The sequence below is a fragment of the Erithacus rubecula genome (assembly GCF_903797595.1).
Source record: "Erithacus rubecula genome assembly, chromosome: 11".
NCBI classification, from domain to species: Eukaryota; Metazoa; Chordata; class Aves; order Passeriformes; family Muscicapidae; genus Erithacus; species Erithacus rubecula.
This window is the reverse complement of record NC_136663.1, coordinates 2995508-3014349: the sequence shown is the minus strand read 5'-3', so window position 1 is coordinate 3014349 and position 18842 is coordinate 2995508. Positions and strand designations below refer to the sequence as shown.

Genomic DNA, 18842 nt, shown 5'->3' with positions numbered 1-18842 from the left:
AATGCAGGATGAACCCAAATCACTTTGTCTGACTTTAGCAAACCTGGCAAGTCTTTGCCATGACTCTGCTGTCCCCTTCTGGATGCACTCAGGGTTACTCATGCTCCTGTGCTGCAATCCATTACTCTTCCATGCCATACAGCATTAATTGTGCAATAATTGAAAAGATTAAGCCTTTCACAACACAAGGAAAATTTCCTGGAAACCTCAAGGTCACAGAAAACCTCATTAATCTCTAATCACACACTGCAGTTCTGAGCAAACTGCTTCCTTGGCCACTTACTTACTCTTTAGCTCTGACTTTGATTTATCTGTGCTCCTCCTGAGCAATCCAAGCTGCAGTTCATGGAGCTGCTCAGGGAGCTGACAGCACATGGAGCTGGAGGAGAGAGAGGGAGGGAAGGGACTTTTTCCTTCATGTCATGCTCATTGTGCAGGCACCACCCTGAGCCACCCCACAGCCCTCAGCAGTACCTGATTAATTCCTATTTCTGCTTCCCACAAAATCCCTTTCAAAAAAAGCCCTGAAATTGGCTGCTGTCACTCCCTCATGGGGAGCACTTTGGATTAGCTGGGCTGCACTTAGCATTCACCAGTGCAAAGTGCTGCTGCTCACATCCAAGCAGGCCACTGGGAATTGGGCAGAGCTGGCCTTTGGCAGCTGCTCTTGGCTTACAGGAAGCAATTTATACTCATCTCCTAAAGGATGTGCCCACTGTGCTGACCTGGAAGTAGGGAAGAGGGAGCAGGGACTGAGTGAGCAATTAAGAGAGAAAAGAGATGCTGCAGTGGCATCAGTTTCTTTAGTAGATGGACTCAGATATTATCCATGGCTGTTCAGCTCTTTGCCAAAGTGATCCTGGGGTGATGGATGCCTCTGACCCAGCTCAGGACACTGTTTGGAGCAGACAAGCACAGCAGCACTTCCCAAAAGGAAAAAAAATTACTTGAAATACCCTCTTTCAAATTTGCACCTAACATGGTAATTGGGCTGTGGAATTGAGGAAGAGTGCTGACAGAACAGAAAGGAATGAGAGATCCAAATGCTGAACATCAGGGACACAGATTCAGCATGACTTGCTCTCTCCAAGGAGAGCATTGGAAGAGATTGTCTGTGAGAATTGTCTTTAAAAGTTAGATGCTCTCAGAGGAAGGGAGTTTCCTGATTGTTGGGTGGTTATGGTTCTTTTTATCCTCCTTTAACCTCTCCCTGCTCTCTTCTCCCTTCTTTAGAATCTTCATTCTGTAAAAATACCACTGTGAAATTGTGCCCAGCTGTGCCACAGGCCACTCCTTGAAAGGCAGTTAAGCCATACAGAGCATCTCTTGTGCTTTGCAGGTGCAGGAGGATCTGACTGAAGAGAAGAAGAGAGATCTGGAGCACAATGCTGAGGAGCCCTATGGGGAAAATGAGGAAAATGTGAGTCCTGTGCAGGGCCAGGGCTCAGGGACAGCATCAAACCTGGTCACAACATCATGGCACAGGGGTGTGACATAATAACTGTTCTAGCTTGCTTTGGATCACAGAGCTTAACACTTCATGCTGTCCCTTTAGCTCACCCTTCCATCTCTGTGTCAATTCCTGCTCCCTAGAGGCTTTGGAAAATTTTTTCTGTTTGTTTCTGCCCACAACTCCAGCTGAAAATCATTTCATTGCCCTAAAATGAGCTGTAAGGAAACTGGCACTGAATCTGTTGTAAGTTTGTTTTGTTTTCCCCAATCAGGCAGATGAAAAGAATAACAGAGGGACAGACCAAGAGCAAGAAATGCAAGAAGACAACAACCAGAAAGAAATACATGAAGAAAATTATGAGGAAGAAGAGGAGGAGGAGGAGGAGGAAGGCAGAGCTGTTGCAGCAAAAACTCGCAGACGAGGGGAGATGTAGTTCCTCCCTTCATTTTCCTTTTTCCATTACACAAATTTCTGTTGTGTTTTTTTTTTTCAAACAACTTTTTTTAAGGTATTTAATTTCCAGAAAAAAAAAAAAAAAAGCTTGTGTTTTCCACTTTTTACTTTTCTATTAGGTGCAGTCCTGTGTTTATATGAATACAATATTTTGATACTCTAGTTTAGGATTTCTTTTCTATCCAGGCTGTACATAACCAGACATCCTCTAGGCTGAATATTTTCTAACTCTGGGCATGGTTTATAGAGGCCATTTTGGATACACTTTCACCTTGTCCAGGCCTGACAGAATGTTTGGTGTCATGTCAGGTGCACTCAGCACTGAAGGAGCATTCCTAGTGCCTAAATCCAGGTGACTTCAGTCACTCCAGCTCGTTGTCTTCCATGGATTTATTCTGACCAAGGGCTGCTTATTCCATGTAACCTCAAAGTCAGGCATGGGCCAAACCTTTTGCAGGACTAGGCCTTTTCTAGGTGCAGAACAGTTATAAAATATGCAAATTTTCCAAGCCTTCAGCATGCAGCCAAGTTACCAGCTGTTAATTTTGGCAGCTGTTTAGATACGGTTCAATTATACATTTATTTTAATGAGCATTCCCAGGTACTTCAATTACATTCAGTACCTGGCTGCTCATGCAAATGGGGCTGTGCTGAGAGGAGCTGGGAGCTAAAAACCAATTTAGACTTGCAGCTCCATTATGCCAAATCAAAACACTACAGCTGTCACAGGGATGAAGATTTACAGCAGCAGCAGCAGCAATTTCCTTGTCCTAGTTGATGTATAAAATATTTGACCAGAAGCAGAGTGATGTTGCCTCAGTGCCATGTTTTCTGGAGGTTGTGGTAGCTGAGCTGACACAGTTGGTGCAAGATGTTGAACTTAAGGCCTTTACCTTCTTTTCCTTATTTATTTACAAGAATCTGCTGGAAGGATTTCTGTGAGCCCCAGGGTGAGACTCAGGCTCAAGCCAAAGCCCACAGAAGTGGTTTAGCCCAGCAAACATCTCCAGCACTGCATGCTGAAACCTGAGGGGGGGGAGGGAAATGACACAAAAATTGTGCCTTGGTGTGGGCTACTCTGAACATAATCCCAGTGCATGAATTATACAATATTTGTATTGGTACAGACACTAGTTATTTAATATATGTTAAAGGAGAGTGGGAATCTGGATTTCCCAGGCTATGCCCCATTGCTGGAAATGAGGCACAGGGGAGCTCCCCATCAAAGGCTGTGTTAATATATAAAGGGAGAGGGAGTGGGGGTTTTTTTCCTTTTTTTTTTTTTTTTTTTTTTAATAATGATGCATAGCAATGTTTTTAGTTTAATTTTTTATATGAATGTAATTTAATTCATTTTTCTACTAACTTGATTATATTATGTTTTATAGTTGGTTTCCATTCATTGCAATTTTCCTAATTGTCCCAGATCCAGTGCTTATGTTTCATAAGAAGATTTTTGTCAGTGAGTATTTTGGGTTTTCTAGTTACCATAAAACAGATTTACCTTATGTATAAAAAAAAAGTTTACATGAGACTGTAAAATGTATAATATGTACATAATCTTCAGAATACAATTATTTTGGTAAATTGGCCTGTATTTTTAATGTCATGGTTGCAGTATTTAATTATTTGAGGCATAATAAAACTTGACTGCAGTCAATAAACTGGAATGTAGTTACTGATTTTTCACAAGCATGAGGGTTTGTGTCAGTTTTCCTAATGAGGTATTTGGATTTAATTTCAATACAGGAAGCAGGGGCAGGCAGGGGAAGAGATGGAGCCCTGGCAGCATTTTCAGGGAAGTAGAATATTTTTATTAGTGATATTCCCACCTCTGGGTCAGAGTTCCTGACCCAGGGCAACCATGGGGGAGCTGTGCTGGTCCTGGTTTCCATAGGATCCCTGGAATTCAGAGAATGCCAAATGCTTGGCTGAATCAAGAATTTAATGAGTTTCTGTGCCCTAAAAACGAGTGGGGCTGGGTCTTGGAGCAGAGGATGAGCAGGAGGGGAATGCTCAGTTTCCAGCCCACAGTGTGATCCCAGCCTGATGCTCTGGTTTGGCACTGACAGAGGGGAAATCAGAATTCCAAGGGAAATGTTCCATCACTTTGGGATTTGGCAGCACAGAGCAGCCATGGGCATCCCATGAGCAGAGCTGGCAGGGACTCACCAAAACACTGGAGACAGTTCAGGGAGCAGGGGGAGAGCACAGGGAAAACTGCTGATGGAAGGAAAATCCATGTACAGCTCAGGAGAGCAGAGTCCTGGTGGTTTGGGTGAGAACACACCCAGGGGAACACCCAGTGAGGCAGGAGCCCTCAGCCTCCCACCAAAACAAAACCCACCATAAAATTCTGACCAGAAATAGTGTTTGCTCATTGAGTTAATCAGTCCTTGCAGCAATCAATTGAAATTGTGATGGATTTTTGATCATGAGACATCTTTGAAAAGCCTCTGTGGTTCAGCCCCAGCTTGGGATCACAGAGAAATTGCCCACCACAGGCTGAAAGGTCAGTCAAGGAATGATGAGTTGCCTTTGGTACATCTGACACAGCAGCAGCCCCCAAACACAGCTCCCTTCCTGCTGCTGAAATGCAGAGTCACCATCATTATCATCACAACTAAAGAGAATAAAAACACAAATTATTAAAAGAAATTCTTTGCTGTGAAGAATTAGAAAATAGGAACAAGTGCCCCAGGGAGGTTTTGGACTCCCCATTCCTGGCAGTGTCCAAGGCCAGGTTGGATAAAACCTTGAGCACCCTGGAATAGTGGAAGGTCCCTGCACATGGCAGGGGGTGGGACTGGAGGAGCTTTAGGGTCTCTTCCAGCCCAAACCATCCTGGAATTCTAAATCTATGAACATACAGCTATACAGAAATATCTATTACATGAAGCAATTTGTGCAGAATTGTGTTTACCTGAGCCTTGGGCAAAAGGCTCTTGTAGATGAGCTCAGTTCTGAGTTTCCAGGCTCTCCTGCAACTCAAAACAACCCTTTATAAATATCTGTATGTCACTGACCTGTTTCCCTGAGGAACATGAGCATTATTACATGGCACAGAAGAGCCAACTGCACTCCCTGGGCTGCCAAAAAGCTCTAGGAAACAAAGGGAAATTGGAAATGCTTTCCCTGCCTGTTCCATGGCATGCCAGATGGCCGTGCTAATGGATCGATTTGGTTGTAAAATGAAGAGATGTGGTGCAATAATGAAAAATGTTGAGATGCCTCCAACCTCAAAATCAATATTTTGATGAGTTTTAAAATAAATTTGTTGAAAATAATGCTGTGATTTGAAGAAAGTGGAAGTGTTATAATTCACAGTGACAGATCTGCAAAGCCTCAATCCATGTTGTTCCTGAAGAGACATTGAGAAAAGTTTAAAATTAGAAAAACTGGAAAAGTTTTCAGCAGTTTCAAAATTGGGAAGCAGTTCAGAATGGAGTTTCTCACTGGTGTTTTTGTGTAGGGCCTCAGGAACACAACCAAAGCCCAAAATCCTGAGTTCCTGTGGGTTATTTGGGGGCAAATCAAGGGGGCTCAGTGCAAGGATGAGGAGAGAGCAGCTGTAACTTTTATCCTGCTTCACTTCACATGGGTTTGGGCTGTGCTGTCATTAACAGCTCTCCAGGTTATTCTGCATGCTGGTTCCACTCTGCCAGACATCCCCTCAGGGCTTGTCCTCACAGCAAACATCCCTGCATCTGCAATTTGTGATTTATCCCAGTGCCTGCTGCATTCCCCACCCAAGGCTGCCTGGCACATTGCCTCAAGGAAACTCTGCTCTGGCACTGCCTGAGAGCAGCACAAAGCCCAGTTCCAGCCTCTCTCTCCCTGCTTTATTCCTCCTGTTTTATTTCCTGCCTTCAGCAGCTGTTCTGGCTTTCCAGTGGATCCCCATGAATGGCACTGACACCTCAGGCCATCCCCTGGTCACCAAAAACTGCTTTATTGAAGCTTTGCAGGTGACATCCCCATTAAATTGAGCTCAGCTCCACACCTGAGCTGCCCCATTCTGAGGGGACATCCCAGGAATTGCTCTCAGTGAGGAGAGAAGGATTTCCATCTTTGCTGGTTGCAAAGGTTTCACAGCTCCAGCTATTGAATATTCCAGTGTGGAAAAAGGAGAGGAGATTATTTGACATTCTTCTGTATCTTAGAAAACTGCTAAAGATTCATGAATATTTCAAAGAGCCCTGGCTTTTTGAAAGGTGCCTTAAATCTCTTTGGTGTGCAGCAGATGTGGTGTTTTCCATTCCAGGTACAGCATCACAGATTGAGCTCTAGCTTGGGTTGCTGGTATTTTAAGCAACAGAGGGCAAAAAATTAAATAAAAATCAATATTTTTCCCCTTACAGGGCAATCTCACAACTGCCAATTCTGTTGGTGAATAACTGATCTGTAATTTGTTTGTCCCACTTCACCTTTTCCTCTTCTCAGCAGATGGATTTTGCTAAATCCCACCCTGTGTGGGGTGAGGAATGCAAACCTCCAGGGAATTGTCCCCTTTCCTTTCGAGTTTTGGGTCCATTTGGGTGTCCCCTCCTGCACATCACCAACACAAATGGGTTGCTGGATCTCCCTTTGTGCCCAACCCATCTGAATGTGCTCAGAAGGGGCAGCTCACTGCCTGCTCAGCCTCTGCCAGCCCAGGAAATGCAATACCTAATAAGAGGATTAAGTAGAGAGGAATTCTGTTTAATATTGTATTAGCCATGGCAGATCCCTCCCCTGCCTGCTCCAGCTCCCTCACAGGATACAATGTCCACGCTTGTAAGGGAAGATTATTGACATCTGATCAGTCAATAAATCTGTTCTTGTTTTTTAATGACCCCAAGAGCTGTTTCCACACGCTCACATCGTCTTACCAACAATTTACCTTTGTAAATTAATTATTTCCTTTAAGGCTTTTTAAACCCTAGGACCTGTTTTAGCTCCTTTGCAACAATTCTCATTTAATTGTAAGTCAGGGCTCATGGCAGAGCAGGGTTAAACCTCACCAACCCAGACAGAGCTGGGCAAAACCAGAAACAGAGGGGCAGAGACAGCAACAAAAACCTTCTCAAAGGATGCAGGAGTCAGCTCAGAGGGATGGAGCATGGCTGATGTGTGGAAACTGGGAGAACTGGGGTGTTCAGCCTGGAAAAGAGTTTGGGTGAGCCAGCTGTGACCTTCCAGGACTCAAAAAAGATGGACAGGGACTGTTTAGGAGGGGCTGGAGTGACAGGACCATGGGAATGGCTTTAAGGTGACAGAGGGCAGGGTTTGAGGGGATATTGGGAAGGAATTTCCAATTCCAGTTTCCCTGTGAGGGTGGGGAGGATCCCTGGCAGAGCCCAAGGTCAGGCTGGAAAGGTTTGGAACGACCTGGGATAGTGGAATGTGTTGGAACTGGATGATTTTTAAGCTCCCTTCCAACCCAAACCATTCTGTGATTCTGCAATTTAGGATAAGTGGGTTTGAGTCCTCTGTTGCTAAATCCTGCACGTGACATTTGCAATAATTTTCCCTTCTGTGCCTGAGTTTTTTGCCTGTGTAAAGGGGAAGAACAGTCCTCTGTTATCATAGAAGGACTTGATCAATAAGAATGTATTAAAGATTCATATATAGGTGTATTAAAGCATCCATGCTATGCTAATGTCTCCCATTTAAATACTATAAAAAGCTCAGTGGGCTCTTGACTGAGCCATTAAGTGAACGATGGGCAAATTGGAAATGTCCAAGAAAAAGAAGGAGCAGAATTACACTCTGCTATGAAACACCAGGCAGCTCCCATAAAAATCAATGGCACTGCATAGCAGTAAATTGCAGGGGAGATGAGCTTTATTTCATGGCTCATAAGTGAACATGAATCTCTAACAACCTGTCAGCCCTGGCAGCTGTGCCTCTGCAAGGAGCTGGATTTTGGGAGCTGCCTCCATGCCCTGGACCTGCTGCTGAGGGATATCCCCAACAGGTTTCATTCAGGTGGCAGAAATCCTCTCCAGGCTCATCCCCCTGAAATCTGAGTACTGCTGGAGTGACTGGGCTGTGCCAGAATTCCTTTACAATGTTGGGTTTGGTTTTGTGTGTTCTGCTCTCCAAGCCCCTTCTGCTCCAGGCACACAAGTTATTCCCTGACAATGTTATAGCTGCATCTTAAGGAAGAACAGAGAAAAAAGGTATTCCTGCCTGATAAATGACACAAAAACCTGTGACAAAGCTGCAGGAGGAAACAGGAGAGGGGTTCCCACATGCCCTGACATTTAGTCCTGCTCCAGGGCTAAGCAGAGCAGGAGGCTGCAGTGTCTGCTAGGTGGGTTCATGGCAGGGAAATTGCTCACAGGCAGCAGCTGTGGGGATAAAAGCTCATCAGGGGAGGAGCAGACACAGATTTTGGTGGGTTTTGGTGGAGTAGATGACTGAGGTTAAGATCCAGGATGGAGCAGCTTTGCTTTGCAGAGCCTTCCCCAGCCTGGACTGCCCAAACACAGCAAGTGCCAGTAAATTCTCTCCTTTTGGATTTCCACACCCAGAACTGGCTCTGATGGGCACTTGGGGAGCCCAGAGCAGCTCCAGAGTCAAGCACAGAAGCAGCAGGGGATCTGCACAAACCAGCACTTTATAACTTACCTGGAGATAAAGGTCTATGGGAGCAGCAGATAAAAATCAAATAAGTGACATAAATCCCTGAGGTCATGGAAAAACCCCTCAGATTTAACCATTGCCCCCTAATTCATCACCTTTATATCTAACAGTGAAAAGAAGGAATTACCAAAACACTGAGAGAACTAACCTAAAAAACTTTTTTTTCCCTCAAGCCAGGTTCTTCACTTACCCCCTCCCCAGACACTGCACTTGCCTCCAGATTCCCCTTCAAGCTGCCAAAATCCCACATCAAGGAGGCACTTCCAGCCTCACCTTTCCACTATTTTCCTTTTCCACAGTGTTTGAGTTCCCCTGATGATTTCTTATTATCCTCCAAAAAGCCTTTTGAATCTGTTTTCCCAACCCAGCCAGCACAATAAATTATCAGGAATTAAATTATCTATCAAAGGACTAATAGACTTGTTCCTTCAGGGACTAAACTAGTTATTGCAACCTTTATCTGGAAGAGGGATGGTTTAAAAATGTTTAAACCAACAGGTTTTAGTCCTTATTATCCACTCTGAAGCCAATTTGAGGCAGCCACTCAAGGCACCACAAGAATCAGCAGCTCAGAACAGATGGCCTTGCACTAAAGGTCAAAGAAAAGAGAGAAAAAAACTCGTGGAAATACTTTTAAACCATTCCTGCAGGCAGTGGCTGGAGTTACCTTTGTGGAGAGGTTTCACTGCCTTTGAAATTCTTCCTCAGTGCTGCTCATGCAATTCCATTGTACACGAATTCTGCTCTTGTTGTTTGGCTTTGCTTTGTATTTTTAAGCAGGATTTCTGTTATCTCTCAAGAAAGTAAAATATATTTGCTTCCTTGTGAAAGGATTAGGAGCTGAGACATTGTGTCATGTTAAAGCAGCATTGACTCTCCATCATATAACAAAAACTTAGCAACAAAAGCCCTCAAAAACTGATTATGAGAGCAATTTCCCTCTGTATATAACAGCCTGGAATGAAGGGCTGAAATTCAGCTAAGGGGATGAAAAAGCTGTGCTGGATATTATTCCATCTGGGGGAAATGCTGGGTAAATAAATACCTGTTGAGTGAGTGAAAATATCCTTTGGGCTTCATCTGAAGGTGTAAATATAGGTGGGAAATTTTGAATTTCCTAATTTTTAGGAGGAAATGGTTAAGCAGAGCCCAGCAGAAAGAGCCTGGGAGGGATGTGTGGGGTGCCCTGAGTGTGCTCAGCCCCACAGAGAGTTTTGGGAGTCCCTCTGCACAGAACCAGCACATTGTGACTCCAAGAGATCTTTAACATGAACATCCAGGTGATTTTAAAGAGCTCCATAATGAGGGGATGTTATCCTTTTTAGAAATCCTTTGGAATGGAATTATTTGAGGCACTGGAGAGTGATTTGCACAACCCAAAAAATTAGCACAAAGAGGAAAAAAGGCACTTTAAAGCCAAGACCTAGGGCCAGCTCCCTCAGGTGGGCTCTTTCAGCCCTGCTGGGTACAACTTCCAGCAAAAACTCACCAACCAAGAGACCCAGAACGGCTCAAGGAAGAAAGAGAGACAAATTGCAGCTGGTTATTATTGTCAAAAAGTTCAGCATTTCCCTGTGGAATCTGTTTCTTTTGGCTGTAGTTCATTCCACTGAATAAAACACAGGGTTTTTTTCCCCTAATTTATTTGAACTTCTGGCAGCTGCACTTCAGCTCACTGGCCAGGGTTCTGTGGCTGCTCTGCTCTCTGCAGCTCTCATTGTTGGATTGTTCAGATCAGATTATTCCAATTATTCCATCTGGGATAGTATTAATGGCTGTGACAGCTCCCAGTGCTCAGACAGGCATCTCTCAAATAGATGAGCCCCTAATTCTGGGAATATCTTCCAGTGATGGGGTTTGTTCAAACAGGATTATGCAGTGAAATGAAGAAGAGGAGAGCAGGGAGTAGCTAAAATTGGTGCTGAGCTGTGGCTCAGAATGAGCCTGGTCCCAGCTCAGCTCCAGGGAAGGACAGGAGCTGAGAATCACTGAGAATATCTGGGGGGTTCCTCCTCTCTGGAACTGCACCTTGGCTCTCCTGCAAGCAGCACACTGCAGCCCCAGCACCAATTAAAGGATGCACCTCCAGGAAAGTGAGGAAAACAGTTTGGAAGGAAGAGATTAACTGCAACCTAATTAAAACAATGTAAGGAGGAAGGCTGGATTCAGCTTTGGGTTCCATACACCAAGAGCAAAGGAATTTCCATCAGCTATTCCCACATTATTACTGTCCAAGCTTCTCTCATCCCTGTTTAGGGTATCACTTTTATTTTAAGGCTGTTTTTATCCATAGCATTTGTTTTTGATGGACTTCTTTCCTTTTCTTCAGGGTTTTCAATTGCATTATGTAGTGTGTACCTGGCAATTCCAACACAAATCTGTCTGGAATGATAGATTGCAAATGAAAAATGAGTGATCTGGGATATCTTAATAGTTTATTTCCACCCTGCTTCCTGCCATGTGCCTCTGCATGTCCAGTACATGTATCCAAATGGATCAGAGTGTCAGCATATTCAACAAATTCATTTTCCCTTTTGGTATTGATAGCAAGGAAATCATCAAAAATGCTGAAAATGCTTTATTGAACAGCAAAAATTAACTGGTGATGACTGAAAGCTGCATTGGACAGACCAGGAGGAATTTGATTTTAATCAGACAGGAAGGAAATGGTGAAATAAATGAGCACAGTCTGATATATTCAGATTCAGGTTCTCTGGGGAAAGGGAGAGGGCTCAGCTGGGACTGAGCACAGCACCCTCAGCACGTCCCAAATGCTGTGCCAGGCATTTCTCATGGACACAGCACCCAGCAGGCTCTTGTGATGTACTTGGGGCTGCTCTGTGCCCCAGCACTGCAGGCTGAGCTCAGGGAATTCACCAACAAATTATTGAACCCACAGCAGTCTGGGAATTTGGGGTGGAATGATTTGCATTTGTCTTGGTTTGAAGGACAGGTGTCTGCCAATAAAGGCAGAAGCTTCTCTTTGAAATGGAGAATGTAAACTCCTTTCTTTTAAATTATTAGTATAATTTTGAAGTTAAGGGGCTTTCAGGCAAAATTAGGGGAATTAGGAATAACAATTTTTTACTAGGAAAATTAAAATAGAAATGCAGTATTACAAAGAACAATCCCAAACCCTGCCAGAGTCAGAATCCAAGCTGACACAGTCAGTCAGTCAGGGTGGTGGCACAGTCCCATTCCATGGTGCTGCATCCTCCTGCAGGGGCAGATGTGGCTCAGCTGGAGCAGTGCTCCTGGAGAAGGTGCAGTTTCCTCTGAAGGTCCAGGGATGATGTGGAAGGGTCAGGTTTTCCTCTGGAATCCAGTGGGAAGAAGGTGCCTTGGTATCCAAAATCTGATTTTTTATCTGGGTAGGAAAGGCTTGGCTCCTGCCCTGGCTGGAGCATCTCCCAGTGGGATGATGGAATTTTATCAGCCATGCACTGGGACTCAATGGCCATGAACAGGAGATATCTGCTGGAGGGAGGATGGGCTGTGGGAAGATAAAGATGATTGCCCCAGCTGGTTTAAAGATGCCCATTAGCAGGAGATATCTCACACAGGGATAAGATTCACTGCCACACCCAGTTTTAAACAATGGCCCATTAACAGGAGATATCTCACAGGGATAAGATTCACTGCCACACCCAGTTTTTAACAATGGCCCATTAACAGGTGATATCTCCTGGAGGGAGGATGGGGTGTGGAAAGATAAAGAAGGTTGCCCCAGCTGGTTTAAAGATGGCCCATTAGCAGATAATATGTGCCACAGAGATAAGGGTCACTGCCTGGGTTAACAGATGGGGACAGAATACACATTTCTGGCCACATCCTGTATTGCAGCCCAGGACAGCATTGAAATTCCAGAGGGGGAATTACCTGCTTTGCCCCTGGTGCACTCCCAGCCTCTGAAACCCAGAGTGAGACACTGAAAGAACTCATTTCTCATGGGAATCCCCTGCTCTCCTCTTTGCTGTGTTCACACACACTCAGAGCTGCAATGAACAGTCCTGGGGAAGGAAATTGCCTCAAAACCTTTCTTTTCCTGAGTGATTTAAATAATTTGGAACAGTAGTGTTTGTCCTTCATGTCCTGCAAGGTGAGGTGTGTGAGCAGATGGTTTTTGAAATGCTTATCAATACTTGATGGTTTATTCTCTGCTACAACTTTAGTTCCATGACCCCTGAACTGTAATAATTACAGATCTTTTAAACTCTGCTCTGAAATTCCTGGGATCATAATAAAGAATTGAATGAAAAACTTTATTTTCTTTCTATTACTTTAGTTAATCTGGTTTTTTTTATTTGATATTGCTAAAATTTTTCTATTCAAACTTTTCTAATTTGTATTGGGAGATTTAGACATAATGAGAAGTGAAAAGACAGATAAATTAGACAGGTTTGGGCTCATCAGCCTTGGACCTGCCTGAGGATGTTAAGCAAGATTTTGGGAGCACCTTGCTAAGTTTTCATGAAATGTCAGGTACAAAGGAATCTTTGTAAGTAATTGGAAATTGATTTCATGCCACTTTGGTACAGAGCTCACCTGTGGCAGCTGTTATTTTACATTTCAGAATGGATGGAAGGAATTCTTCCCCATGAGGATGGGGAAGCCCTGGCACAGATTTCCCAGAGAAGCTGTGGCTGCCCTTGGATCCCTGGAAATGTCCAAGGCCATTGAGGGGATTGAATGAAATGGGCTTTTCTCTCCCTTCCAACCTAAACCATTCTGTGCTTCTCTGATCTTTAAATCTCTCTGCAGCACCACTCAAACATCACCAGCACATTCTTGCTCCTGGATGCACTTTAAATAAAATCAGCAATGTTCCCCAGAATTACCTCATATTTCCCTGGGATCCCAGAGCCAGAGCATTAAAATAATGAAATGAAAAATTATGAGAGCAGAACCAACTTCCTGTTTGGAAAGAATAAATCAGTGTCAGTGCCTTTGGCTGACCCAGCACTCAGGTGCAAGCAGCAGAGCCCCTGTTCCCAGGAGAGACTCCAGAATTTCTAATTACAGCTGCAAGAGCTGGGGGTGACCTTACCAGGAGCTGAAACATCTGCCCATGGGACTGGAGCAATTTCCCACCTCAGCCTCCCTTTCTGGTGCTGGGTTCTGGGAACAGAGCTCAGTGCTTGAGTTCTGGGTGCTGTGATTTCAGCAGGGCTGCTTTAATACCCCTGGGGGTCTGGTGGCATGAATTCAGAAGAGCAATAAACATGATTCTCAATCCAACAGCCCCCAAGAGCAGGTCTGGCAGTTCCCAAGGTCCTGCTCCAGCTGCCACTTCAGGAAAATTGTGATTTCTATATAAAAATAGAAATGGGACATTCTGTCTGCCTTGGCAACCTTATGGCTCTTAGGTCTGTCAAAGGATTGCCTCACACATGTCCTCAGATGGAAGGAATATATTTAATGCTTTGTGTCCAACCTTCCACTTCCAGGGACAACAGGGGTTCTTTATAATGATAATGTGTTCTAGAGTATCTGGATTCATTTCTAGACTATCCTCAGTCCATAAGAAACTTTTATTTTCTGTTCCCATCCCCTCTACAGCAAAGATTCCTGCTCTCTGGGGCGGTTTGCCATGTACAGCACCACCCCAAATTTCCACATTACTATGGATTAAATAACTTTTTGGTGAATTCCCTGAGCTCAGCCTGGCAGTGCTGGGGCACAGAAAAGTTCCAAGCACATCATAAGATCCTGCCTGATGTTCTGTGTCCCTGTTTCAAAGCTCTGCCTGTGTTGTTGTTTTTGAATAAACCACACAACTCTCTCTGAACCTGTAAAAGCTCTTTGCAGGGTGCTGCTGAATTTCCCTCCTGATGCTGGGGGTGTTTATGGAGGGGTTTGTCACAGTCTGCTCTGTTCCCAGTGCTGGGGTGGATCCTGTGAGTGTGTAAACACTGCTCTGCTTCTCTGAAATTCAAGATTATTTCCTGAGGGTCACCATCAAGCTGACAGCTCCTTGCAGTGCTCCACTGCCTTTTCCTGTCACAGCTATAGAAAATCCCCTGAGCCAGACCCTGCAACACATTTAAAACCTTATTATTTCATTAGTGCAATATTTTAATCACCTGCTTTGGCTGCTGAGCTGTGGGAGAGGCAAGGACATCCCTAAGGGAGAGCCTGGAGACTTTCCCAGCTGCTGATTTCCCTGGGTGCAGTACAGATGTTGAGCAGAGCTGCTGTGGCACTGGTGCTGCTGAGCCTTGGCCCTGCAGAGGGCTGAGTTCTCACTCCTCCCTGCAGCAGAGGATTTATTGCAACCAGGCAATTCCCTTAACTGGCTTCATTTCCAATTCCAGGGCTCCTGCTCTGGTGGTGGCACAGCTGTTTGTGTGCTGCTTGGGATAAAAACCCCCAAGACTGGGCAGAAAATCAATCAAAGGCAAGGACAGACACCTCTCAGAGGTAATTGCATCCAGAAATCCTGGGAGCCTTTGCAATTCCCTTGGCAGCTCCCACAGGTCTCTCCTCCTGTGGCTTTGCTTTGAGGAGCCTCTATTAAGCAGCAGGACATCCCCAAATAATGCCAGCAGTGAGACAAAAGACCTTTCCTTTTCTTGATTTGCCTCCCCAGTGCTCTCTGGCCACACCAAACTCCAGAGCAAAATCTTTTTTATTGTCTTTATTTTTTTTTTAATTTCTAAGGGTCAGACTGATTCAGCTTTTCCCATGTACAAATCTCATTAAAGAGAACTTGGACATTGATGGGGCTTTTTATTCAGCTGTGGGATTTGTTTTCCTTTTCTTTGGATGTTCATCCCTTGTTTGGATGTTCATTCCACAATGATTTTGGGGTCTGAGCTTGGATATGTTCTAATTAAATGCAGTGGGAGTCAATAATTGTGAGTAGTTGTCAACACAGAGTTCCTGGATGAGAAAAATCACACAGTTTTTAATACACCAAACTCATGATATTCAGTATATGCATTATTTATGTACTCATATCCATATTGGTATCACAAATGCACTCAAAAATGTTTTATTTCTGTTTCAATGTCTCTTTGTCCAGTAAAAAAAAAAATAATAATAGAACTTCCATAAGCAGGATTTGTCTCTTTGGAGCAAGGTGGTTGTAGCACAGTTGTGATCCCACAAAAATACAGTGCTAGAGTATAGTGCAGATTCTGTAAAAAAACCTGACATCAGGGGGTGAACAGTCCTCTGGCAGTTTTGGGATACCATCCAGTATTTTCAGGTTTGGCAAATTGGAGAATACACTTAAAGAGACAAAAGGAAAAATAGAAATTGAGAAAAATAATCTTGGGAAATGTTGACAACAAAACAGGCACTGATAAAAAAGAAACAGTGGATTCAAACATATCTAAAATAGATTTGGGTTATTGGAAGTCTTGATTTTTCATTTGTTGCAGAATTTATCTGATAAAGAGCTAATTAAAACTCTCAGATTTCACTCAATTGTACCACTTTTATATCATCAGACTCAATAAAGCACTTCAAGAATCTGTCTTCCAACACTGAATGAACCAGAATAATACCAGGGTTATATCAAAAAGTACCAATATTTAATTGCCCTAAGACTGAGAGCAGAAACACAATTAGGAATTGTTAAAAGGTGATTTTCTGCTTTTGTTCTCCTGGACTTTTAGATATGCAAATAAGAAGTGAAATCCATAATTTAAAGTTTACTTTTCCCCTTCCATGCTGGTATCTGCCTAGAAAGCAGCAGCACCACATTGCCAAAGGGATGCCCACAAGACCAAAGGGATGAAACATTTTGAAAATTCAGAAATTTTCATTAAACACTTCTTTTTTACTTCTCCTGTCTTTTTCCCCCCTCCCAGGCAGTGATGGGAGGAGATGTGTCCCATTTCAGACACACTCTGAAAAGTTTATCTTTAAAACATCAACACCTGGCTGTGTTTGTAGTGGGGGAAAAAAAAACCATGCAGATTTTCTAGCAGTGAGACTGAGAATAGATTTTATTCTCCTGGATTTTCTTGGATTTTGATGTCCTGGATTAGAATTTCCACCCCCAGGGTCTGAGGCTGCTCTGTTGAATATCCCAGAGCCTGCAGCACAACTTTCACTGAGGGGCTGACACAAGAACAGGGGGAATCCAGAAAAATCAAATGAAGGGAACTTAATTTTCCCCTGAAGTTGCTCCTGCCTTCCAAGACATGCTCCTGATTCCATCTCTGACATGTAATGCAATTTGGGCTCCTTGCAGACCCACCAAGGATGCAGTGAGATGAGAGATGGAGTAACAGGTAGCTTCTATTAATAAAAGGGAATTTAATTTATCTGCTCACTGCCTGTAAACCTGATCCACGGGCTTAGCTCAGCTCCAGAGCTGCCAGTCATGCCATTCAAAAGCATCACAGGCAGTTTCTGGATATTTTGGGGCTTTTAGCACATAATAGCTCACTAACCCACATTCCTGGGGCATTTCAGAAACTAAGGGAAAATGAAAAGCTCTTTTAGAGAGCTTGTTGGATTTGAGACCCTATTCCTTTAAAGCTCTGGCAAACATTTGTTTTTTGTGTTTTTATCACTTTTGTTAGGCTCAAGAGGGGCAGACTTACAGTTGTCTGTATTTTTCCTGGAACTCACAGGGATTCCTCTTGAGGATCAGGGATTCCAGTGGAGTGTGTCTGAAGTCTGAAATCCCACTTAGGGTCGTGATGTTATTTTCAGCAAGAGATAAGTGCTGAATCTGGGGGATCTTTGGCAGCTGTTTGAAGGATGTAAAGTGGTTTTTATTTGCATTTAGCTCTCTGCATCTGTAAAGTACAAAGTGTATGGCATCACAATGACATCTGGGACAGGATCCCTAAACAGGGATGGGTTTTACACACTGGTTTTACATTTGTGCTGTTTTTGCCTCATCATGGACTGCCAGACCTGATCCCCACACTTTATATTCCATAATTCCTTTATATTGCACAACAGATGCATCATTATTTCTGCTCTCAATACCACAACTCTCCATACACTTAAATACACAGAAGCAGAGTAGCAGCAGGTGGATGGTAAAATAAATTTATAGTTTCATGGTCATGCTTGGCCTCTCTCTTTGAGTTATGTCCCACCATCTCTGCACAGAGATTCCTCTTGTGTTCAACAATTTCCCCTTTTGATCTCCCTGAAGCTGACAAGACTCATTAATTATTCCCCAGGATTAAAGGGGACATCATCTGATCTCCTCACTGGGTTTTTCAGCCTGGGGATGGTGACATGAACTCAGAACAGCAACAAACTGATGGAATATCAATCCAACACCCCCAAGATCCTGCCCAGCTGCCGCTTCAGGAAAACTTTGATTTCTGTGATAAAATTCTGTGATTTTGGTTTCTATATAAAAATAGAAATGGGACATTCTGTCTACCTTGGCAACCTTATGGCACTTAGGTCTGTCAAAGAATTGTCCACCAGCCACAGCTTTTCCACCCGAATTAACCTTTGGAGGATTCTTTTGAAGTTTTCCACCTGGTAAAGATCACCCAGGTCCTGGAAGGAAAGGTTCAGCTCCTGGGAAGGGAAAAATAAGATTAATCACTTTTTTATTTGTTTCCCTTGCTTTCTAATAGAATATCATTAAATATAGAATTAGTCAGAGGTAAATAAAACGAGAATACATTTTATGCTGCTGCTCATATTGGTGGTACCATAAGTGAGTGGCAAATTCACCTCAGTGATGGACTCCTTAATTCTTTGAAAGGCAGAAAGAAACCATCTCTCAAGCATGAATTTTAGAGTGCATCTCCCCCTCCTCCATGAGTGGGGTTAGCAGTGTGTGGGAGGGAGCAGGACCAAGGGATCCTGGCTGATTGCTTTGGCTTCTAAACTCATCTGGCACCAAAGGGCTGAGCAGCAGCCAGGTGTAAATATTCACAGAGCCCTCACAGAATGGTCTGGGTTGGCAGGGAGTTTAAAATTCACCCAATTCCACCCTCTGCCATAGCCAGGGACACCTTCCTTGTCACAGGTTTAAACCTATTAAATGCAGTGAGCAGCCAGCACATCATTATTTGGCTCCTTTACAGCTACAGCCCAAAGTGTTAATGAGGAAGTTTTACAGCACAGTTTTCCCAGTTCTCTTGCAGCCTCTTTTCCCATTTCTCTTTGTCAGTTACTTGTTTTCTTTTTTTCAGAACATGTTCTTCTTTTCTGAAAAACAGCTCTTCTTCTGAGGGCCCTGGTCAGAGAAAAAGATTTAGAGTTTGAGGATGGGATACAGAACTGGCACATAGACACTTGCTGGAAGAATATATACACATATTGCTGGGAAGATTCTGTAATAAAGAAATATATATAATATTATAGGTGTGTA

General features: G+C 43.6%; 1 protein-coding gene and 1 long non-coding RNA gene across 3 annotated transcripts in view; one reads left to right on the top strand and one right to left on the bottom strand.

Moving 5' to 3' along the window:
* The window catches only part of GOLIM4 (golgi integral membrane protein 4), a 28806-nt gene extending 25236 nt beyond the window's left edge, over positions 1 to 3570 (top strand). For both annotated transcript variants that reach the window (XM_079315329.1, XM_079315330.1), the window contains 2 exons: positions 1340 to 1420; positions 1725 to 3570. In XM_079315329.1, coding sequence (XP_079171455.1) covers positions 1340 to 1420; positions 1725 to 1886 — 243 coding nt within the window. In that variant the 3' untranslated portion in view covers positions 1887 to 3570. The remainder of the gene's footprint in view (positions 1 to 1339; positions 1421 to 1724) is intronic.
* A 12035-nt stretch (positions 3571 to 15605) lies between these two features.
* On the bottom strand, positions 15606 to 18034 carry LOC306806672. The gene is made up of 3 exons (XR_013775523.1): positions 17898 to 18034; positions 17095 to 17292; positions 15606 to 15768 (listed from the first exon to the last, which is right to left on the bottom strand). It is a non-coding gene; the product is annotated as an uncharacterized lncRNA (long non-coding RNA).
* Positions 18035 to 18842: the final 808 nt, after the last annotated feature.